General features: G+C 37.4%; 1 protein-coding gene across 1 annotated transcript in view; it reads left to right on the top strand.

Moving 5' to 3' along the window:
* The window catches only part of LOC149165275 (chaperone protein ClpB1-like), a 28,716-nt gene extending 9,355 nt beyond the window's left edge, over positions 1-19,361 (top strand). Inside the window, exons 5-10 of the mRNA XM_089432271.1 lie at positions 16,753-16,939; positions 17,156-17,437; positions 17,570-17,910; positions 18,040-18,319; positions 18,421-18,618; positions 18,843-19,361. Coding sequence (XP_089288397.1) covers positions 16,753-16,939; positions 17,156-17,437; positions 17,570-17,910; positions 18,040-18,319; positions 18,421-18,618; positions 18,843-19,013 — 1,459 coding nt within the window. The 3' untranslated portion in view covers positions 19,014-19,361. The remainder of the gene's footprint in view (positions 1-16,752; positions 16,940-17,155; positions 17,438-17,569; positions 17,911-18,039; positions 18,320-18,420; positions 18,619-18,842) is intronic.
* Positions 19,362-24,813: the final 5,452 nt, after the last annotated feature.

Below are 24,813 nucleotides of genomic sequence, written 5' to 3'. Positions count from 1 at the left end.
ATGACAACCTAAACAACAAGCATGGTTCCACCATCACTTATATTGGTATCCTCATCATTAGTATCATGCTATATCCTTTAAGCCCTAAGGGATAGTTCAATTGGTCGAGTTCCTATTGCTAAGTACCTTGCCAATTGGGAGGTCACGAGGTCAAATCTCCTCAACAACCTTGGGGTTAGGCCCGACCAGATAAGCTAGTGAGTAGATCCCTTCGAGTGGATCTGCTCGGATTATTACCCGCAGATGTAGCAGCCACTCAGTGATCGTGAACCACAATTAACAAAAAAACATGCTACATCCTTTGCCTCTTCGTCAATTATCTAAAGACATTAGTAAACACTACCTAGTTTTGTGTCATGTCCCTTTCCAAGTGAAGGGTCATGTTGATTTGAAATAAAGAATATTAGATTGAGGGTCTTTCATTGATCCAAAAGCTAAGTTTGTCAGACCAAATGGTTTTATCTTAGATATCAATTATAATAATGAGGGCTTTATAAATTGTGAGTACAACATCATTAGCGCGAGGAAGGCCAAGCCTATTAATTTTTTAGTAGCGGGATGATAAAGAAACTTTAGGGAATTGGAGGCAAAATTACCTCAATGCCGAGGGCCAAATATTCTTGTGCAGAGACAACAAACAAACCCAAAAATCCCTATTTTATACACACATTCTTAGGTTTCCATGATATTTCGCAACCAGATTTGACATGAGATTCTTTCCTTCAATTTTAATAAAATAAGTGTTGGTTGCAATTACTTTATTTACTGTGCAAATGATGTTGAGGGTTTCTATTTAATTGTCATGCAAAATATTTGTCAGAAAAACATTGCCCTTTTATCTAGAGGCAAGTTGTTTGAATAATTTGTTTATCAAAATGGTTATTCATAAATTGTTTGACGAAATGTTTCAATGGGTTAATGGATAGTGTAGTGGTTCAATGTATGTTAACTGTTTGACGGAAGGCTTCAATGAACACTTAGATTATTGCACAAATTTAATTTGACACATTTAGGAATTATTCTATCGGTTGATTGGGAAACCCAAGAAAGGGACATTATAGCAGTATTAGAGATGTGCATCCTACCATCCTAAGGGGTGGTTAACAATGAAATCCAGATTGTTTAGGGGAGTGACTAGTACCCTTTCAAATCAAAGTAGTAGTATGATGGTGGGAAGTGTTGGCATTATTGTGTGCATGGTTCCAGCTGGCTGATGTTAGCATTGGTTCATGATGGTAACCTAAGTCACCTGACACGAGGATTCGGGATTTGAGTGTCGGATAAAGACATGTTGACCTCCTGAAACAGGACACGTTCGGATACGTTATATATATATCAAACATAGATCTTCATCTATATGTAAGTTTTACAAAGTAACATTATGCATACAAATACAATTGTGACATAAATGATAAATCATAATACATATTCAATTCATCAATGATCCAAGAGGAGAAAGACAAGACAGTAAGATAAAGATACTATAGTTTTCTCATTAAGTCATCAAAATCAAAATGTGTTACATAGGTAGTGCAATGCTAATGGCAAATAGAAATAGCAAATACAAAACAACTACAAGTATACAAGCCTCAAGGCAGTGGATAGCTCATGACTCATGAGTCATCAATCCTCATAGTCGTCATCCTTAAATCTCCTTGAAAATACTCCCACACCATTTTCTCCTTGCTCCCAAACACCCATAGCAAACTAAACAATTGAATGTGAAAATAGAATGGGGAAATACATCTTTATAACATCGTGCGGGTTCCTGATATCTAGATTCGTGTCCGAAAATCGGGACACGTCGTGTCCCGATTGGGACACATTCTGGATTCAAGACACGTAGGGCCTGGGGGAAGAATCCAATTTCATAGATGGTAACTAGTTCAAGTTAGCATTGATGTCAACGCTATGTAGTCTAGTTGATGCATTGATTTCATCCTTGTAGTATGGTTACAACTGGTTAACTTGGCATTGAGTTGGTTGTGTTGGCATTGATGTCAACCTTATGATGTCAATCTTGATGGTCAAATGGTGGCATTGGTGTGGTTAATGGTGTTTATGTTCATGTTATGATGATTTGTTGATGTTGCTACTGATGGATGATGCAGACCTACATGTGATGGAGATGATGGCTCAACTGTCATTCATGTTGTTTATATGGCACACTAGTTGGGTCTTCATTCATGCTGATGGAGATGACTTATTGTAGTTGTATGTTGGTCTGAAAATGTTGTTGTAGAGATGCTACAAAGTGTGTTCAGATGGGTTGCAACTTGTGTAGGTGTCAAAGGAAAGCAAAGGACTTATTGGCAGACAAGTCGTCCTTTGTTTGTTGAACTTTTAGGTCAACTTGGCAGTGACACTTGGGAGACATGTTTGATCCATTTGCAGAGGTGTCAAAGGTTGTGACAGAGATTTGGAGGCATGTACAAGAGTTGGGGAAGGTAAGCAAGAAGTTGGAGGCAGTTCTGAGATGGATTTTTTGGGTTCTGACCATCCTTTGCCCCAACCGCACCCATGCAAGCTTGTGTGTGTGGTTGAGCTTCCTCGCGAAAAATTCTACAGATTCCTCATGCACATTGGATGTAATTCGATTTGGAAATATCAGAAGGCTTCTAGATTAATTGAAAAAGGTTGAAATTGTTTTGAAAATTCTTCCAGTGGGTGTGAATGCATTTAGTGCACAAGTAGTGATAGTTGAGGATTGATTTCGTCAAATTTGTGCACTCTTGATCATAGGCCAAAGGTGAATTTCGCCCAACATGTTTTATATACTTCATTTTTGTAGTTGGGTGAGGTTGATGAAGATAGTATGTGAGTGGGAAGGATGCAGAGAAGTAGAGGAATACTTCAGACCTAGTTGAAGGTAGAGATAGATTTTGCATGAGTGTAAATGGCAGTGAGTGGAGTAGATTGTTGAAGCAAAGATATCAGTGTCCAAATCAGAATTGAGGTTGTTGTCGTAGATATTTTATATGGAGATTTTTTTTTTTGGAAGAGATGGAGACCTTGGTATAGCTCCAAGTTTATGACTCTCACATTTGTTTTGCAGGTGTTGCTAGTGCATTTGGCACATAGCCATTGGGTTTTATGTTGCTGATTGTATCATGCAAAATTCATATTTTGGAGTGAGGGTTTGATGTTTTGTTTGAGTATGAGTTGTGTTTTAGTTGTTCGTGATATTATTTAGTTTTTGTTAGATGGATTGTGGCCACTATTTTCTTGAGTGGAGAGCATATGATTGTGGTGTTTTATATTTATTGATGGTGTCTTGCTATTGGAGATTGTATTTCAGAGCTGAATCAAGTTGAGCAGAGAAGTCTTGCAATCTAATGTGAAAATATATGAAATGAGGTCTACATAGAGTAAAGGAGTAGTGGCTTCATAGGTGTGGACCAGTGATTGTGAAGTTTCAGTGAAAGGAACAGTTTCTCCATCCAATTGGAGTTGGATATTCCAATTAGACTTGGATTAGGATCGTTGATCGTGGTGGCTTTCAACAGATAGTAGTCTCTAGATCCGTGTGAGAAAATAGTCTTCTGAGATGATCAGTAGAATCGAGTCTCCTGGCCTATGGGAGTTAGTTGATTGTATATGAGGTCGAGTCTCCTATATGATGGGAGTCATCAAATCTATGTCAAAGACATCATTTGCTTAATATAAGATTTAGAGCAGTGCAGTAGCAGCAAGGGTGATTTTTTGCCTGGTGGAGGGTTTTCCACCAGATATCTTGTGCCTCTTGTGTGATGGTTTTTTTGGTTGTGTTTTATGGTTTTATTGTATATTGTTTCTCTCATGGTTGTTTGATTCAGGTGCTTACATTGTTTATATTCATTATTTTATTCATGTGATGATATAATGTGTTGTTGGTTAATATATGTGATTCAGTAAAGAAGTTTAAATGGTGTAAATTGTTAATAAGACACACTATTGATTCACCCCCCCCCCCCCAATAGTGCTCAAATGTTTCCTACAAGAAGAATGATCGAAGAAGAGATTTTTATAGTAGGAGATCAACTTGGACAGTTGTCTCCATCCAAAGATGTCCTTCTTAGCTTGTTGGAGGAGGTTACAAGGAAATTACAAATGGTGGGAAAACCACCTTCTTAGTTGACTCTAGCAGTTTTGGTTCTAGCAGTAACTTACTTGGGTGAGTACAGGGTATTGTGGTATAAGAATAGAGTTAAGGATTGTTTTTCATTATTGTATGAGTGAATTTTTAAGGGTTGCAGCTCTTAAAAACCCTTATAAGGGGGATATAATGCATAAAATATTTCAGCTGGTTATGGGAAGCTTCTAGGGGATAGATCAAATGGACAATCCATCTTTTTGCAAGAGGGCCAAAATTCTAAAATTAATGGCAGACGTAAGGTCATGTGTTATTATGCTTGACTATCGTTATCATGATCTTGTTTTACAATAGTTTCATTATTTCCTTGATGCTATCAAAAAATACCATGGAAAATCCATTCATGAGCACATGAGAATCATCATGGGTACAATTATTGATGACTGTGATGAAAGTGATGTTATTTTGTAGCCCATCATATCTTATTATTGGTTGTCTAGAATCAAAAGTAGGTCACTTCTACAACTGCTTATAACTTGGTATAGGATGTTTTCAAACAACATGAAGGGAAGCTAAATTGTTGCTTAATGTGGAGTTGATAGGGTTCAAACTACAAGAGATGTATGAGCCTAAAGTGTAGATTCAATCTTATATGGTAGCCACAACCCATGAGGAGGACAGTAGTTTCACTTCACCGATCTCTTCTACAGGACTTTTCAATGACAACCACTAGGAACATACTAAAGAAGAGATTAAACATCTTTAAAAAGGCCTTCTAGAAATAAAGGAGAGAAATAAGATGCTCTAAACACCATATTACAATAGTACAATGAGCTTGAGTTCCTTGGAGTTAGGTGTGCTAGGAAAACTACCAATCTAACCCATGTTGGGAAACATTTAGAGTTTCTAATGAGGAAACAAAAGAAGCCTACTTTGGAGTTGCAAAGTAACCCTCTTCAAGAGTACATAAACAAGTCTTGTAGTACCATGAATCCACATTTGCACAGTGGGGAGGTGAGTTGACATGAGGAAGAAGGAGCTAATTCTCTTTTATTGCTTTTACAAGTTGAGTAAGGTCATGAGATAGAGCTATAATATATGTTCCAATTCAAATAAGAGTGGCACAACATCAACATGGTGGGAATATTACTTGTGTTCATATACATGAGGTCTTTTTAAGGGGTTGTTGATAACTAAAGATGATGGAAGACACATTATGTGGGAGGTGATGGAATCTAAAAATAATATAATTCTTGTTGATACTTCCTATTTTGGAATTCCATTTTAGTTGGAATGGAGAGAGATTATGAGTTGGTACCCCATTGAGTTAGTGATGCTTGGAAAGATACTTATATCTAGAGGTATAATGCAACAGGAGCCCTCAAATATTTGGGATGATGGAATCCAAAATGGGTAATAGGGTCTAGGTGGAGGATGTCATCATGTGGCAGAGCTCGATGGAGTGTTTAAGATTCATTTAATGCAACAACAATTTCTCATATTCAGTCAGGGTGAGATATCATGGGAAGCAAGATTAGATAGATCTTTTGATAGAGAAGTGGGGCACACTATCAGGTTTATGGAGAGTGCGGAGGCATTTTTACATGTATTTTATCTAGGAGACCAACAACATTTAGAGATTGGGTATCCCACTTGGGGATGGAGCATAGAGAGAACAAGTTTTCCTCTATGTTGAGGGTTGGAAACCTATAGGATTATAGATACACAGTAGAGGATGACATCATCTACTTAATCCCTGAGTCCACTCTCAAGGACAAGACGTTTTGTGAGAATGGTCCATGCTTCACTATTTGCAGTGCATCCTAAGGATTGCCACATTTACAATTAGGTCGGAAAGAGATTCTATGGGGAGGGCCTTGAGGGTGTTATGTCAGATGATGAGATGGAGTGTATGACTTGTTAGTAGGACAAGTCAAGGCATAGTTGTTTGGCAGGATTTGTTGCTGCAAAATCTAGCAGGCCTTGTAAAGGGGTACCCTAGAAAGCTATTACTAGACCAAGTGACAACAATTGGGTAGTGGCCCACTATCACCATAGCCAAAATCCCCTATTATTTATGGACTTTCACTAATGGGAGGAGTCCCAATATGAGGTCACCTATGATGGATATTCTAATTACAAAGGTATATGATGACCAATAGGCTTATAAGGAAAAAGCACAACTTGAGTACAAGGTTCCAATTACCCAATGGAGGCAAACCACTTTTCAAAGAGAGGTTGAATTTATGAGGCACAATAATTAGGGCTTGTTTAATGGGTTGAGTGTTTGGATGGCCAAAGGTCAAGTCAAGGAGAAACAATTTCCAATGATGATTTTCAACAAGACAGAGGCATGTGAGACCCTCAAGTAAGCCCTTAAGTTGAAGCAACACCAAACTAGGGTTTACGTAGGGCAAATGACTAGGGCAAGAAATTTTATGGACAAACTTGAAGTGAGTTCCTACCAATATGGTTGATTTTGAGGCAACAAACTATATCCTTTTCATTTAGACTCTTCAATCCAAAAAAATTCCTTGCCTAGAAAGTCACACCAAGTCCTAGTTTGGATGATTGGCCTTAAAGGAGCCAAATTAGGTCAATAGAGAAAGAGATAGATTTTATGGATAAAAATTGAATTTGATCACCAATGAGATAGGTGAGTGCCTTACTTCTTGGAAGGATGGTGTCTGTGAATTAACTTGATAGCTAAAGGTTTCTAAGCAGGAAGAATAATTGATGCTCTAGCATCAAATACCCTAATGATTACCTATGTAATGGATCAAGGAGTTTTATGGAAGAGCCAATAAAAGTTCACCACTCGGACTATCTATCACATGTTATTCATGACTAATGTACGCAACAATGATATCTAGATTCATAGATCCAATTTCCTCCACAAAGAAAAGAGGTTGAAATAATTCAAGTCCAAGTGATGATGAGAATACAAGTGTCCTCTCCTTATATATATGAGGATGAATAGAGATAATTAAACCTAAAAACCCCTAATCAACAAGTAAAATCACAATGATGAGGTGTGTTACAAGCCAACCCACTATCCAAGACCTAAAACATAAAAAAAATCCCACACGTGTGAGCCGCAGGGCAAGAAAAGATGACATCATCCATGTGCTAGGCCATCTAGGGCATTCATTAGTGCTTTTGGGTAACAAAATTGGTGTAGAAGCACCTAAAATTCACCCTTTAAGGGTTAGCCCTTAGATATATGTCAATATCCCTCTCGAACCCCAAATTTCATCTTGGGGCACAAGTGTGGTCTCATGGGTCTCCAAGTGGTCATAATGTCAATCTTTGCTCCAATGTTGAGGGCTTCGAAGGTGGTGCTAGCCCTCCCATGTCTCAAGGGGTGAGACCATTCTCATCTCGACCTCGTATTAGCTATCATCTCTCATGAAGTGCTAAGTCAACTGGGGACCTATCGGGTCCAGGCGCATCATCCCAAAAAGTCATCAAATGCAGGGAAAAGTGGCAAAACATTGTGTGGTGTTGGAGGTTCCCAAGGGTGTGTATGATGCTCTATTGTTGCTTGGAGTCCCACGGCTCTCAATGCTTCACTTGCGAGTGTCAATATGATTCTTTTCAGGCCTAGGCCCCAGTTAGGTTGCACAAGTCATGGTTGTGGAACCATTTAACAACCATATCAGAAAGTCTCGCAAGCAACAAATCATCAGGTACAATAATCATTTTTGCATCTAAGTGGACCAAGCTTGAATGTAAAGGGCTATTTGACACTTCAAACAAGGATCCCCTTCCAAATTTTTGGCTTTGAACTTGTAATGGTGTTGCCTCCCTAGGTAGGAGTGGCTATAGGACAACCCTATCAGGTGTTTCCATCCCCTAAAGGGAAGTGACATTTCCTTAGTCCACCCTTCAATCAATAGGTGTTATGTGAATAATGATGGTAGCAGAGGAGATAAGACTTAATGGCCAAGTGTCATGGTCAAAGGGACCAACATGGTGGGATTCGCATCCCGAGTGTATATATGTGAGGACGGAGAAATCGTGGATGCATGAGTTACCAACCTGGCCTTTGTTTTTCCACCTCTCTTGTGCACCTTATACCTTTTCTTGATTTTTATCTATATTACTTCTCGTATCTCAGAGGGTTAGCGCTTATTTTGTATGATGTATAATAGTTGTATTACCCCTCACTGGTGAGGCAACTCATTGTCGATTGGGGTTGGGACATGCAAGGGTTCCTTTTATGATGTATAGGAGCAATATTGTGCTAACGAACTGGGTGATGGCCATAAGGGGAGAGGTAGAGCTCATGCTAGGATTTTTCTCACAAGATAATGTGTATGTACATACCCTCTTTTGCATTTTAATATTCTTTATTTTAGTTTTCTTGTGGAAAATATATGTTTTTTCCTTTTCTTTGCGCTGCAACAACCTCCTAGGGCCAAGTTTTGAGCCCTACCTAGGTATGAGGATATATGGGCACCAAATCCCAAAGAATCAATGGTCGTTCGAACTTGAAGAATTGAGATGGAATATAGGGCTTGTAATGTAAGATAGAAAGGTGGTAAGCATAGTGTCGAGATAGATGGAACATTATCTCAATTAGAGCTTCCCAAGTAGTGCCCCTCCTATAAGCATTGGGGCATTAGGGGAGGTCCCACTAGACTAGGATCAAAGATTAACCCCCCATTTAAGGTAACTAAACAAGATCACAGTCAAAACCCCTACTTCTTCCAGGACAACTCATAATCTATGCCGAAAGCTCAAAGTATAAACACGCATAAGTGCTTGATTGCAAAATGAATAAATTACCTTTTAATCGAAGCCCACCTTCGTTCATGTTCTCTTGCGAGATGGGTGAGAAGCATATAAATGATGTAGATGGCAGTGATGAATAATGGCATGCCATCAACTGGTGGTGGTTGTATGGGGTTGTTGGCTGACTGACTGGATGCAAAGTGCTAGAGAAAAAAAAATCTCCTATTGGATCACCCACTTTTGGTGGGTAACATTTGGATCCAACTGGGACATGAGCTCATTGTAGAGTGTATAATCCATATACTTACATAGGGATTTCATGAGAAATCCAACAATCCCTGGGTCCATAGACTTGTAACATGCACATTGCAATCAACCTATTTGGGAGCATGTGCATTGGGTGTAGGGTATTGCCCATGTTTTATACGAGAATATAAATCCATACATATAATAAAATCTACTCTAAATGCAATTTAATCTACATGAAACATGACATGAATGTTATTAGCATGCTCATACAATATGCAATGCACCTAAACTACTATGCATGATAAGTGAATGTTGATTCCAATTAAAGAAGGTGAGGTGGCTCCATTTCACACAGAAGGCAAAAATTCATGATCTAGTTTAGAAATGTAAAACTCACCTACACCCACTTTCCCATGGATCTTGACGGGGATAAGGTCCTTATCAACCAAAATAAGATCACCCACTTGGTAGTCCCTCTTTGGTTTTTGGACCCATTGATTTTTAGGGACACTCAGTCTTGTGTTTAATCTTTTAGTTTGAAAGACCTCTTGAGAAGTGGGAGGCTTTGCAGGCTTTCAAGTCTCATGATGAGGATTGTGATTTGTAACTTAGAAGTGGTCTTATTGGTGTTGTGGGATGAGAAAGGGAATGGTTCAATATCTTTAACATGCTCGGGCAACAAAGGTTCCCTATAGAGGATCAAAGGGGTTCCATTAGTGGTGGCATATGATAAATCCATTTGTAATTGTCCACCAATTGAAGCAAACCAATTCCTTGACAAAAGCATCCCCCAATCATCAGGCACATCAATGACAACAATATCCATTAATATAGAAATATTCTTGGTAGCTTCCAAGATACCTTTACATCTTTGATAAGGCCATAAACATTAATAGAATTAGAATCAAGTCCACATGCATTCTTATATGGCCTAGTAATTTCCATTTCCAATTGATGCACCACTTTCAGAGGCATAACATTTGCTAATGCCCTTAAATCAAGCATGCAATCATGCAATATAAGATTATTAATTACTAAGGATACCAAGAATGAATCTTTGAACAAAATCTGTACTGGTTTCCTTATCAATTTTCACTGCAGCTATAAATTTGTCAAGCAGCATACCTCCATCTTGCTATGTTGCCCATGGTTTCTTGAAAGCATCATGAAAAGGGTCCCAATCAGTGACACGTCCTTGACGCATGATAGATTACCAATCTCTAGCATCTCCATCAAGATAAAGGGAAAACAACATCATAGCCTCATCTTCATGATCTGCGTACATAGGACCAATTGCCTACTAAAAGTTGTGAACATGGCTTTTAGTAGTAGTTGTGTCATTACAATTAAATCTAGGTAATCACTCATGATATCTATCAGGAAAGGGATGAGTATCATCAAGGTTCCTACTAAAGTCTAATGGTCTAAAGGAAGAAAAGTTCTAAGGTCTATTCATGTTTGTAGTGGGGGGAGGATCGGGGGAAAGTTGCCTTACCAAAGGTGTGTTTGTTTTAATAGGAGAAGCACCTACCTCCACAACCCTCCTACTAGTGCCTCTTGTTCATGGAGCTATGGTTATAGGATTATCCTCAGAAGAGATACTAGGTGATGTAGAATGAATTGATTTAAGAGTTGCCAAAAGGGGATCTATCTTGTCATTAGAGATTATCCCACTTCAAAGAGTAAATATAAGGCTTCAAACTAACGGAGGACAAACTTGCTTCCTCCCTGGGAACAATGCTATAAATGTTGTTGCAAAAACTAGTAGGCCTTACAAAGGGGTACCTTACAAGGCTATTGCTAAACCAAGAGACAACAATGGGGTAGTAGCCCACTGTCACCACAACCAAAACCCCCGGTTCTTTATGGAATTTCACCAATGGGAGGAGTCCCGATATGACGTCACCTATGATGGATATTCTAAGTACAAAGGTATATGATGACCAATAGGCTTCTAAGGAAAAAGATCAACTTGAGTACAAGGTTCCAATCACCAAATGGAGGAAAATTGCTTTTCCAAGAGAGGTTGAATTTATGAGGCAGAGGACATAGGGCTTGTTTAGTGGGTTGAGTGTTGGGATAATTAAAGGTCAAGGCAAAGAGAAAGGGTTTCCAACAATTATTTTCAAAAGGAAAAAGGCGCATGAAACCCTCAAGTAAGCCCCTAAGTTGAAGCAACACCAAAATAGGGTTTACCTAGGGCAAACAACTAGAGGAAGAAATTTTATGAATAAAATTGCAGCGAATGCCTACCAACAAGGTTGATTTTGAGGCAACCAACTATACCCTTAGCATTAGACCCTTCAATCTCAAAAATATTCCTTGCCTTGAAATTCTCACCAAGCCCTAACTTGGATGCTTGGACTTAAAGGGGTCAAATTAGGTCAAGAGAGAGAGATAAATTTTATGGAGGAAAAATGAATTTGATCACCAACAAGGTAGGTCAGTGCCTTACTCCTTGGGATGATGAAGTCTATGAGTTGATTGGATAGCTAAAAGTTGCTAAAGAGGAAGGATAAATGATGCCATAACATAAAAAATGCTACTGATACCTATGTAATGGTTCAAAGATTTTTATGGGAGACTTAATCAAAGTTTTCCACTAGGATTATCATTCACATTTTATTCATAATTAATGTATGCAACAATGATATCTAGATTCTATCAAATAATTTTTCAATAAATTAGGGCACAATAGAAAAACCCGGATTCAAGATATTCCATACATTAGACATAAAACAATTGTTTATTCAACAAAATGATCACTTACAAGATAACATGCATGAAATTCCATCCATTGATCCAAGACAACAGCTCCAAAGACATGTGAGTAGCTCCAAATTTCAAAATTCATTCATAGATCCAATTTCCTCTAGAACATAAAGAAGCCAAAGTTCTCAATAGGCCAAAATAATCCTAGTCCAAGTGAAAATGACAATACAAGTGTCCTCTCCTATATTTATATGAGGAGGAATAGATACAATTAAGCCTAAAATCCCCTATTCAACAAGTAAAATCACAATGATGAGGTGGGTTACAAGCCAACCCACTAACCAAGAACTACAATATAAAATATTTCCCACATATGTGAGGCATAGGGTAAGAAAAGATGACATCATCCATGCATTATGCCATCTAGGGCATTCGTTGGTGCCTTTGGGCGCCAAACTTGAGGTAGAAGCATATAAAATTCATCCTCTAGGGGTTAGGCCTTAGATCTCTATAAATATCTCTTTGTGGACTCTGTTGCCACAAAATCTAGTAGACCTTGGAGAGGGGTACCCTACAAGGTTGGTATTAGACCAAGAGACAACAATGGGGTGATGGTCCACTGTCACCATAGCTAAAACCTTCTACTCTTTATGGATGTTGGAGGAGCCATATGAGTGCTAGAAGGCAGCTTTGGTGAAGATCCTAAGAGTTGAAAATCTTGGAGGAGCGGGAGAGCAACTAGTGGGATGTTTGATGAGTCTATGTTTAGTCAATTTTGGAGCAGCAGGAGGGTTGATGGTGGCAGATTGGATGGATGGAGATGCAAGCTTTCTGAAGTTTCAGAAGTTGTATTGATCAACAAAAGAGATGACAAAGGACCTTCCAAATGTGTTCAAGGTATGTGCACTGAAAGGGCTAAGTACTGTGCGCCTTTAATAAGTAGGTCAGGTGTACTTTGTTCATGGAAATATTGGTTTTCATAGTTGTTGACACCAAGCCCTAGTTGTTTATTGTATCATGGTTGTATGTAAGGGCCATGGTCCATGGTACAGAAGCCCTAAGTTTCTTGTATTAAAGTTTGTAATATAACAAGTTGTGGGTTAAAATTTGTCTTGTGCACAAGATTGATTCACTGTTATATGTTTTCCATTGTGCAAAGTGCTTGTGTTGTGGCATTTGAGTGTGTTTGTGATCATAATCTTAGAAATAAACCTGATTCTCAAGTTTTGTGGAAAAATTCAACATATTGGGGGTTTTAGAAACAAAATTGACATACCCAATTTCCTTCTAGAATGGTGCTAATAGCTTGATCATAGAGATGGCCACTGTAACTTACACTGAGCTACGAAAACTGAACTGGTAAACTGTTATTAGTAAAATCAAGCATAATTCTTCTTAATTCATTAAAAATAAAGTAAATAATAATAATAAACTATGTAAACATGTATGAGGGAGTTTCGGTATGTTTATGGAGGAAAATGGTTAAAATGGTAACATAATTCTTCTTAATTCATTAAAAATAGTAAGATCAGGATAATTTAGAGGCCCGACATCTTGGTCAAGCAAAAAGTAATCATCAGTTTTTCCAACTGAAGTCGAATACATAAAAACAATAAATATAACCAAGTTCTCTTGGTGAAACAAACCTTCCAGGACATCAAAGTGGAATATGGTCAGGTAATTGTCATTTTATGCGACAATGCTAGTGTAGTCAATATGTAAAAAAATCCTATCATGCACTTAAAAAAACATATTCCTATCTAGTAGCATTTCCTTAGAAAACAAGTCATTGAGCGAAATTTCAAGATGGAATATATTGGCACCAAAGAACATATTATTGACATCTTCACCAAACCTATGCCTAGAGAAACCTTTGAATATCTCAGGGATAATTTCGAAGTGATATCTCCTTTATCTCAATAAAGGAAACACAAACTCAAGGGGAGAACCCTTTGTTGTTGATGTCAATGGGGGAGAGAACGCAGACATGGGGGACATCTGACAAGAAGTATGAAGATAATGCAGATAAGGGGGGGGGGGAGGGGGTCGAATAATCAAAAGAAGTAGATATCAAATTATTTCCATCAATAACAAAGGGGGAGCTTTTGAAAATGGTTGTTATTGATGTCAAAGGCTATCCAAATGAAAGAGTAAATTACCATTTGGATACCCTATCTTTGAAGGAATTTTTACTTCAATTACCTAGCTCAAATGGGATCATAGGATATATGGTTGGAAAGCTTATTCTGAGATATTTCTAATGATATATGGATTGTCTTCTAACTCCACACAGTTGAGGAGAAATAAATTTTTGAATATTATTATACATTCTGCTAGTTACACCAGTTGGCCTAGTTAGTGGGCAAGTTGGCCCTACTTTTAGGAGTCGAACACATTATATATAGGTGTTGAGGAGGAGACAATTAGGCCATCACTCAAGTGCAATTTTGGTCTTGTTCTTGCATAGCGAATGAGTAGTTTTGATGTTTACACCTCATGAACCAAGTCGATTTGGAAATCTAGCCAAGTTGAAGGAATTTGTGTGAGATATATTTATTGTACCTAGGATGTAAAAGGGTCTTTGGCATAATCGTTTGGGGAAGGGTTTGTTCTTTTGTTGAGGCCAAGTGTAGCCCCTATTGGAGATCGAATTAAAGAGGCCCGGTAGGCTGAGTTCTAGCGAGAAAAAAGGTCGAGTTTTCTCTAAGTTTTTGGTCTAGTTAGAGGGTCGAATATTGGTGTGGAAGGCCGAGTTTCAAGATTGTCTTGAGGGTTGAGACCTGATATTCTTATAGGACAAGTTCAGGGCTATCTTGAGGGTTGAATTTATGGTGCATTGTTTAAGTTCGATTGGAGGTTGAATTGCAAAGGCTAAACTATAGCTCTTGTTGAGTCCAAGTTGCAGTCATTATGGAGGTAGAGTTGTAGTTTGAGTTGGGTACACGCTGCCAGGGGGCACACCTTTTCTTTGATCAATTTCTAAGCCTAAATGTTGTTTCTTGAATAGTAAAACAACTATAAGTTGGAGCTTACCGGGGATTTGTTTTCCCATCTTCTTAACAGGTTGGAGACTGCAATTTATGTAAGTTGGTGCTTACAGAGGATTGGTGTCTTCACAAATCATTGTAATAAATTGAAGATTATTTTCAAGTGTTTCTTCTTCAAGTCTTGACTTGCACTTTGACTTTTGGTCACACATTGTGGATTATTGATTGTGTGATGTGAATTTTGTTACAATACTAACTAAGTAAAAAGAGCAATGAAATACTAATTCACCCCCCCATCATTATTTCCGACAAGTTGTTTATCAATCTTCCTCATTAACACTTTCATATTGGCATATGAGATTTGCTTCACATTGTCTGAGAAATTTCAAACCCATGACTTTCTCAATTGCACCTTCACATCACTTTTTCACATAAACATTTTAGCAAACATATAATATCCAGACTACAATTTCTTTTGGTCCAAATTGATTTCTATCCATATAGTGCCAGTGTTGCAACCAATAGCTCTAGTTTCTAGCCTATATAATCCAATCAATGCAACTAGTAGCTTTGATATCACATTGTAATGTACCCAACCACCCCTATACACTATTGGGGTAGTGGGGTATTCAATATTCCACCCATTAAATTTTATAATTAAGTTTGAATATCACTTTTCTCACATGCCTAACCATGTGATTGGCTTGAATCCATCATTATTATAGCTCTAATACCAATTTGTAATATACTCAATACCCTTTGTAACTACTGAGGATAAGGGATACTTCTCTGAGCCTCAAATATCCATCCATTTCTTGCTCTGATGCTAGTCTCCCCATTGTCTCATTATTAATTATGAATGCATGCACATGACAAGTAAGTTTATCCAAATATAATTAATCGTTCAATGTTACAGAGGTAAACTTATTTATGTAAACAAAACAACCAATGAATAACATAAACATCATTAAACTCAACATAACTATAAATAATTCAAACACTTACCTTTTTTTATTTAAACACTAATTGGCAGCAAACAAAGGACATTCTATCCAACCTTAGGCTTTGTTGCACTTCAACTGTATGCAACAAGCAGCCCTATAGAGGATATGAATCTACAAGGATGAAGTCACCTATGGATGGTTCTAGTCGTTTCACATAGCCCAATTTCTCAACAATCCACAATATAAAAAGTCTCATTGCAATCTCAATCCACCAACATTATTTCTCCTTCAATCCCCACAACCCAAGAAATAAGATCCTCTTCTCCGTCATGCAACTCATTGGGCTATTCCACTTTCCCTCTAGGCCTCAACATAGACTGGCCAATAAATTTCTCTAAAGGGAGCTCATACTAAGGTGGCGTAGCCTTTCAAACATTCTTCAGGGAATAATGACTGAAAAACCTCTCTTGCATGTCCACAATATTAGGAATTTTAATAAGCCCACATATTTCACTTCCTCCACTAACTTCAAAGTTAAGTTAATATGACTTAGGATAATATGAGATAAATGGCTTAGAGTTATGATAAAATAATATTATTTCCCTTTCACCCCTTTTGAGCTTCCTATACCCTTTTTCTTTCTTCTCTTGTCAAATTATAGCCTCTTATGTTTTTGTCCTTCTCCTTATATAATAATGTAATTTTTTAATATCAATATTCAGTGTACAATATTTAAATATTACATCCTTCTATTATGAAATCATAACCTCCCATGTTTTTTTGTTTGTCCTTCTCCTTATGTAATGATGTAATTTTTTAATATTAATATTCGGTGTACAATATTTAAATATTACATCGTTGAGCTCTTGCCTTTTTATCATATACACATATACATTGCCCATCTGGAACTAAAAACTGGAGTGTTACAATACGTGATATGTGTATAACTCAGTATTTAACTTGTGAAAAAGTTTTGACATATTCAGTTAATTCTTGAGGGATCAAGAACTCCTTTGGGCTTTATGAAAATGATTTGCAATCTGTTTGTCTGAACAGGGTGGTGTCTTCCGGACAAAGCATTTGATCTGGTAGACAAAGCATGTGCAAATGTAACTGTGCAACTAAACAGTCTACCTGAAGAAATCGACACCCTTGAAAGGAAAACGATTCAACTAGAAGTTGAGCTGCATGCCCTCGAAAAAGAAAAAGATAAAGCAAGTAAAGCTCGTTTGGTTGAGGTCAGTTGTCGGAGATAACTTTGCAACTTTCTTGGCAAGTTGGCTGTCTTGTTTATCAGTCTATAGGCTTTTTTATTAGGATGGCGATGCTCTGATGTAAAGATATGTATTGAAACTTCTGGGTATGTAGGGGTGTTCAGTGTTGTTTGATAGAGTGAAAATTGTTGGTCGGTGAGAACCCCTAATCTCATACTCTTTTTCTTTTGATTGTGACAGATTCACAAGGAGCTTGATGACGTGAGAGGTACTTTGCAACCGTTGAAGATGAAATACCAGAAAGAAAAAGAGAAAGTGGATGAAATCCTGCCACTGAAGCAGAAGCGTAGGGAATTGTTGTTATCTCTGCAAGAACTAGAACGTAGGATGGATTTAGTACGAGTTGCTGATATTCGAGAAGGGGACCTGAAACAAATAAACGATGCAATTGCTGAACGTGAAGCTGCGATGGGAGAAAATTTCATGTTAACAAAATCTGTGGGACCTGAGCAGATTGCAGAGGTACATTAAACGTCTGAATTTTAAGTATCTAAACATGCCTTCCATTGCATATGATTGACCTAATAAATTTTAACCATTAATGATAGCTATAGTCGGTGATTTTTTGGATATATAACTATGTGCTGCCTGCAGGTTGTGAGTCGCTGCACTGGTATTCCTGCTACAAGATTCGGTCAGAATGAGAAGGAGCGACTGATAGGTCTGGCGGGCAGGTTGCAGAAAAGAGTTGTTGGCCAAGATGAGGCAGTTCAGGCAGTTGCCAAAGCTGTGTTAAGATCACGGGTAGGATTTGGAAGACCTCAACAACCGATTGGATCTTTCCTTTTCTTGGGGCCCACTGGAGTTGGGAAAACGGAACTTGCAAAGGCTCTTGCAGCTGAATTGTTTGATAACGAAAAACAGCTGATCCGGATTGATATGTCTGAATATATGGAGAAACATTCAGTTTCAAGGCTTATAGGTTCTCCCCCTGGGTATGTGAAAAAGTTAAATGTTGTCAATGGAAATTGTTTGACACAATGAAACTATTTAATTTTTTTCTTAATAAATTTGCTGTTGCACAGACCTAAAATGGTTAGATGTGTCTGATTTTGAAATGGCAGTTATATTGGTTATGAAGAAGGGGGGCAACTAACAGAAGCAGTAAGGATACGGCCCTATAGTGTTGTCCTTTTTGATGAAGTTGAAAAGGCACACAAATCAGTCCTCAACATTTTGCTTCAAGTGCTTGATGATGGTAGACTCACAGATGGACAAGGTCTCACAGTTAGCTTCTCAAACACAATCATTATCATGACATCCAATCTCGGAACAGAACCCTTACTTGCTGCATTGTCTGGCCACACAACAATAGAAACAGCAAGAGAGAACGCTATGCAAGAAGTATGTGCATTGTCTGGACTACGTTTCTGCATCTTTTTCATATGATTATCATGAAGGTGGCTGCGGTGCTGTGACACACCTTTCTATGAATTTTGTGGCAGGTTAGAACACATTTCAGACCTGAGCTGTTTAACAGATTCGATGAGATAGTTGTATTTAATACTCTCCTTCACGATCAGCTCAAAAAAGTTGTTAGACTACAGTTGAAAGATGTAGAGATTCGTCTTGCTGAGAGAGGTATCGCATTAGAAGTAACAGATGTAGCTTTGGATTTTATTCTTCGGAAAGGCTATGATCCTGTAAGTAAAACAATCACTTTGTTTTTTTTCTTTCTTATTCAGAGTCTGTCTTGCTAGGGGATGTGTTCCCAACCCCAGTAATCATGTCCCTGCATCTCTCTTTGTCCTGGATACGCTTCTTCCTCTTTCGTGTGCAATTCAGATCAAAATTAGTAAGTATAATGAAAGAGCTAAAGTCAGGGATTCTGTGTATAACCTTAAAATGGATAATGTTGTACTCGCAGGTCTATGGTGCTCGTCCCTTACGGCGATGGATAGAAGGAAATGTTGTCTCTCAGCTGTCTTTGATGCTCCTGAGAGAGGAGATTGATGAGACCAGTAAAGTATATATTGATGCAATGCCTGAAGAAGAGACATTATCTTATCACGTAGAGGACAGGAGTGGCAGTCATTAAACAAAACATTGGTGCAAAAGCAAATACCCTCATAGATATTCCTATTTCTGTGTATCCTGTTCCTGATCCGTCTCAGGCAGTAAAGAAGAAAAATTGAAGGAATAAATAATAATAAGCAAATAGAAGATTAGTTGAAGATCCATAGTTTTCAAAATTTAGAGGTGAATAGGGTTGGTAGAGGTATATATATTTTAATATAGTTAGATTTTTGGATCAAAGTGGATTTCTTGTTCCATTATGTGTATTTTATGCACTAATTTGATGTGTAATTTAATTAAACTAGTAATTGCATCAAATGTTGCAAAGGAAACGCTGTAAGTCGATAGCATATGAAAAAAGAGCATAGATGAACAATTATGTGATATGTTATGCGATCTCAATGTAGTCCAATTTGAATAAAAGAGAAATCTTAATGTTGTTTCCACTAACCTTTTATAATTGGGATTTATATATTTCATTTAAATGAAGCGAAAAAATTAGATATTTGAATGATGGGAAATTGGAAGTGTAAATGTTAATGTATGCTATTGTTAAATTAATCTAGTTTCTTATATTAATTTACAAACACAACTCTATTTTTAAAAACATAAGGACAAATCATCAATGGTTTATTCCTTCCCTCATGTTTATGGAACTACTTCAACAAGTAGGAGTTATATTGTCACTTAAAAGGGATCGAGGATACGATCCATATACATTTTATAAATCTATAAAGTTCAATAAAAGCCTAGCACTTCTAGGTGTTGAGTAAGTCACCAATCTATAAGAAATATTTTTAAAACACTTTTCGTACCACATGAAACCATGTTCCTTGAAACTATACAACTACTATGTCATTATTATACACATTTGACATTAAAATAATTTTAAAAATATGTATTAAATAAAATAAATGATTTTGAATTAAAAATTTTGATTTTGTGTTTTAAGGATTTATAAAGGTGACACAATAGGAGAAAGGAAGCCTTACTTTGTCCAATTTTTCACAGGAAAACAAAGGGGAATTGCAGCTATACATTTGCATTTACACTTTTCCTTCGGATTGTGAAGGTGCATCCTTGTCCTTCCCACGATCACCATGTAGACCAAGCTTAATGACAATTCCATCTTTCATCATGGAGGCCAAATTTTGTGTATCTTCCTCTATTTTGGTATGATGCATAATTTCCATTTTCAAAACCTTCGATGAATTAATAGCACTGTTATCTATAGCCTCACTAAATATTGTATGCATAAAATTCTTTACCCACACGATCCTTATTAAGATTTAGGGTACTCACTGCCACCAAATGCTCATATATGTGGCATTTTTTGAATTTGAATGGGATACTCATTATCCAACATTTGCATGTGGGTGATAGGGCCTAAATGCATTAGATCTCCTTTGCTAGTCCCTCATGAAGGTCCAACCCTACAACTGTTCTACTACATTTCACAAACCCCTTCTCCTCATAGCTCATATTCGCTTCCATAAAGGAGCCAATGGAATTATGAATTTCTTGAAGTATGTTTGGTGACCACAATAATGACCTAGCAACTTAACCTAATCTGACATGAGATAATATTTCTCTAACTTCATATTATAGACGAGAGTCCATTTGTAAAGGATTAGAAGAGTTTTCCTATATTTAGTTTTGCATTAGTAGCTTCTCCATATGCATTTAAGATCAAAGAACAAAGATCATCCATCATTAGGCTAATATATGAAAATGTGGGCAATAGTCGATGCATAGCAACCAATTTAGTGTCAATGACCCCTTTGTGGTTTTTGCACTCAATTTTTCGATGCCCTCCACACCAAACTTCATTTTTATTCATGTGCATGCATGTTTCTTAAACACATCTTGCAACCCCAACAAGCTTCATAAAAAAGATCATTGACCTAACCAAGGGATTTTTCCCTTCCCTTATTTCTAGATGTGCATTTGAGAATTAACTCTCAATTGTATTAAAAAAAAAAAAAAACTTATCATGACTAGAACATTGATGTGAGCCACCATTATTGAGGCCATTTCATTGATCATTCCTTACCATTCAATTTGGACTGTGATTATGGAATAGAGGATATCAATTGCCTCACTAGATAGATCGGTCCATTAGGAAAGATTTGGGCCACTATTATTGGGTCCTTAAATAATCAATGAGTCATCACCACCACAAAACTTCGTGTCACAAACAGGTTTTAAACCTTAGTGTAATTTGTTGTATATCCTCTTATTGATTCAGATCTCTAGCCGAGAATGGCAGGTTACTCTAGGTCATTCAATTAGAGACTAGATGAGTTCACGGGGGACGAATTCGAGTTGTTTGTCAAACTATCTAACCCAGACTAAATTTCTAAGAGCATGTGTTAGAACTCAATGTTCTATCTCTTGTACTAGCACTTCAATGTTGACAACCTTAAAAATCCTAGATAAAGGCCATTGCTCCCTATGAATCAAGGCCCATCTACGAATGCTTGTATTCATTGTCCTCCATCTACAAATGCTTATGTTCATTGTTCTAAAGGCTTCTGAGAGAGGAGATTGATGAGACCAGTAAAGTATATATTGATGCAATGCCCGAAGAAAAGACATTATCTTATCACGTAGAGGACAGGAGTGGCAGTCATTAAACAAAACAGTGGTGCAAAAGCAAATACCATCATAGATATTCCTATTTCTGTGTATCCCGTTCCTGATCCGTCTCAGGCAGTAAAAAGAAAATTTGAAGAAATAAATAATAATAAGCAAATAGAAGATTAGTTGAAGATCCATAGTTTTCAAAATTTAGAGCTGAATAGGGTTTGAACTTTGTACATGTATATATATTTTATTATAGTTAGATTTCTGGATAAAAGTGGATTCTTATTCCATTATGTGCATCTTATGCGCTAATTTAATTTGATATGTAACTTAATCTGATTTTAAAATTAAATTGTTATTATAATAAAATTATAATGGTATTTAATTTTTAAAAATTTACCATATATTTAAAATGGTATATAATAATAAATTTGTATTAAATAATAAAAATAATGTGATTTATTTTTATAAAAGTTTTTAAGTATTATTATAAGATATAAATTGAATACTGAAATTCTACTATTATTAGTATAGAGTTATTTTAGTTGGGATTTACTAATGGTAGATAGGATTAAATTTCTTGCAAACTATTTTTAGAGTGTAAAATTTGAGAAAAAGTTTATATTTCGAGAAATTTAATATATTTTAACACTTAGTTCAGATCTATTAATAGTAGATATGATCAAATCTCGTGCAAACCAATTTTAAAGTACAAAATTTGAGAAAAAGGTTGCACTTCGAGAAATTTCATCCATTTAACACTTGATAGAGAGCTAAAATGGATTTATGTTGGTTATATTTTTTTTCCCGTGGAAAAAGTCGTAATTTTATTCATAAGACAAAATTACATTTTGTAGATGCTAAAGAGCATATGCAAATGGTCCGTTCCTATTTTCACAGAAACCAAAAAATAAGAAGTAAAAAATGCTATTCTTTTCTCCCTTTCTTTTTCTCCACCTTTCGCCATCCTCCAGTGTTGGGGGTAGCAGTTACAATGGATAGCTGATTTTCGGTTATAGTTATGGGAGAGTCCTTGTCCGACTCAGATCCTTCTGATCCATGAGTTCTCTTGTTGCCAGATATTTCCTTTCTTGTTGGCTGGGAAGCTTGTTGCTGCAAAGGGTTACTGGGGGCTTCCTCTTTCATTAGTGTGTTGTTCTAGACTTTTTGTTCATCCATTTCTGCTTTGAATTCTGCAGTCTCTGTTGTGTCTTCTTCTTCATCCAATGGATCTGTATGTTGCCATCCTTTAGGCTTCCTCTGTTGCTTCTTGTTCCATTTGGGGATGTGGCTTGCCTGTGGACAAGCACTAAGGAGGTGGCCTGTTTGTAGACATTCGCGACATCGGAACGCTGTATTTTCATAATCCAAGGATTGTATCCACTGTGTATTATTGAAGTTCAATGTTATACTCTTTGGTAGTCCCTGACTGAGATCTACTTCAACACAAATTCTGGCAAATGTAAATATTCCCCTTGTGAGTCTGTCTTCATCAATCTTTAGAAATTTTCCCAAAGTGTTCCCTATGGTAATTAAAACCTTGTGGTGCCAGAAGTGTAATGGAAGGTTGTGCAACCTGACCCAAACTGGCATCTTTGATACCACCATTGTGTTGGCATCAAAGTCTGGAAACCAAGGGGTCATGAAGAGCCCTGCGTTGCCCCAGAACCATGGTCCCTTGTTGAGGATGTATTCCTTTTCCTGTTCTGTATTGAATCTTACTATAAAAAACCCCTTGGGGCATAAGTATATTTCACAGTTTGGTGTCCATGTAGTATGTATCCAGTGGTGCAGAACATCAGATTTGGGCCAAAATCCATTAAATCTATAGATAATTGAATGGGAGTAAAGATCTGTATACAAAGCATTTACCTCAGGCATTGCAATGGTGAGAGCAGGATTCTTAGTTTTTTGTTCTACAATGTAGGGCCCGGGAAGCTCAGGCGTTGTTACTGGTTTGGTCTGCACTTTCCCTTTACCTTTGACTGCATCCTTGAAAGAGCCTATGTTCTTTGAGCTGGTTCCAGAACATCCACCCCGCAGACGGAGATTGATGATGATGGTCGAGTCTGTGGTTATGTTGTAATCCTGAAGGGTGTAGTTATCCTGTAAGCTACGTCCCATGTAGATCAGATTTTTCCCATGTTCTGGTATACCAAGGAGGTTCTGTATTTTATATCTTAGATCCTGGATCCTGCTGCCCTTCCAAAACCTCAAGCAATAATGCCTGCCTTCCGGTGTTTTGATGAAGAACTGTGTGAGATCCGCCTCTGTAGGGTATGAATCTATTTGAGAATGACCTCAATCTGTTACCCGGGTCGTCCTGCTCCAAAACCCTAGATCACCATCGTTCTGTTTGCCTATCAGGCATTCTTCTGCATTTATGGCCTGTGATTCAGGGCAGAGAGGTGTCTTGACGGTTGCATGCCCCCAGATCTGGATTTTGTGTGGGCTGCTCATTCTTCTAAGTGCCTGATCTATTGGCTCATTAGCAGATCTGAGCATATTACTGCCTTCCGTGGCGGGAATGATCGACCCAGATCCATTCAATGGCCATACAAATGCAGTGTTGACAAAATCGGGATTATGGAAAAGGTATACGAAATGCAAGTTGTCCCTTACCTCAGAGTCTATGTCGTATAGGCTGCCAGATCCAGCCCTATAAGTGTCCAGATTCCCCTCTTGCAACGCCACCCCTGCAGAAGACTGGAATCTTAGATCAGTGTTGTAGTCCTGGGCAATCTCCCTTATGAGACGCTGGAAAGGGAGCTTCCCTATAAGCAGATCAGTGCTTTTCTCATACTTTCAGATCTCCCAGAGAGCAGTAGTGTCAGGCTTGAACCTATGTGGCTTTTCCGCTCCTTCCATTGCCAGTGCAGACTTATGATCTGCCTTCATTGCCAACTGCTTGCGAGGCGTCTTCCCCCTGGTTGATTTGCGAGCAATCTGCTTTGTTCGGGCCATTGCTATGATCTCTCACGTTTCCCCCTCGCCTTCCCTGCTATCTTGTGCCCTTGATATATGAATTTATGTTGGTTATATATATATATATATATATATATATATATATATATATATATATATATATATATATATATATATAGATATATATATATATATATATATAGATATATATATATATATATATATATATCTATCTACGAGGAGCCAACTCTTAACTGAACATAAAAAAAATATTCTAGATCACTTTCATTTTTGAACAAAGCATTTATAAA

The sequence above is a fragment of the Pinus tabuliformis genome, chromosome 5_1 (genome assembly GCF_031772625.1).
Source record: "Pinus tabuliformis cultivar Carrire ecotype Pingquan chromosome 5_1, CPIR1, whole genome shotgun sequence".
NCBI classification, from domain to species: domain Eukaryota; kingdom Viridiplantae; phylum Streptophyta; class Pinopsida; order Pinales; family Pinaceae; genus Pinus; species Pinus tabuliformis.
Note: the sequence above shows the minus strand (reverse complement) of the source record. Positions and strands in the feature narration are given on the sequence as shown.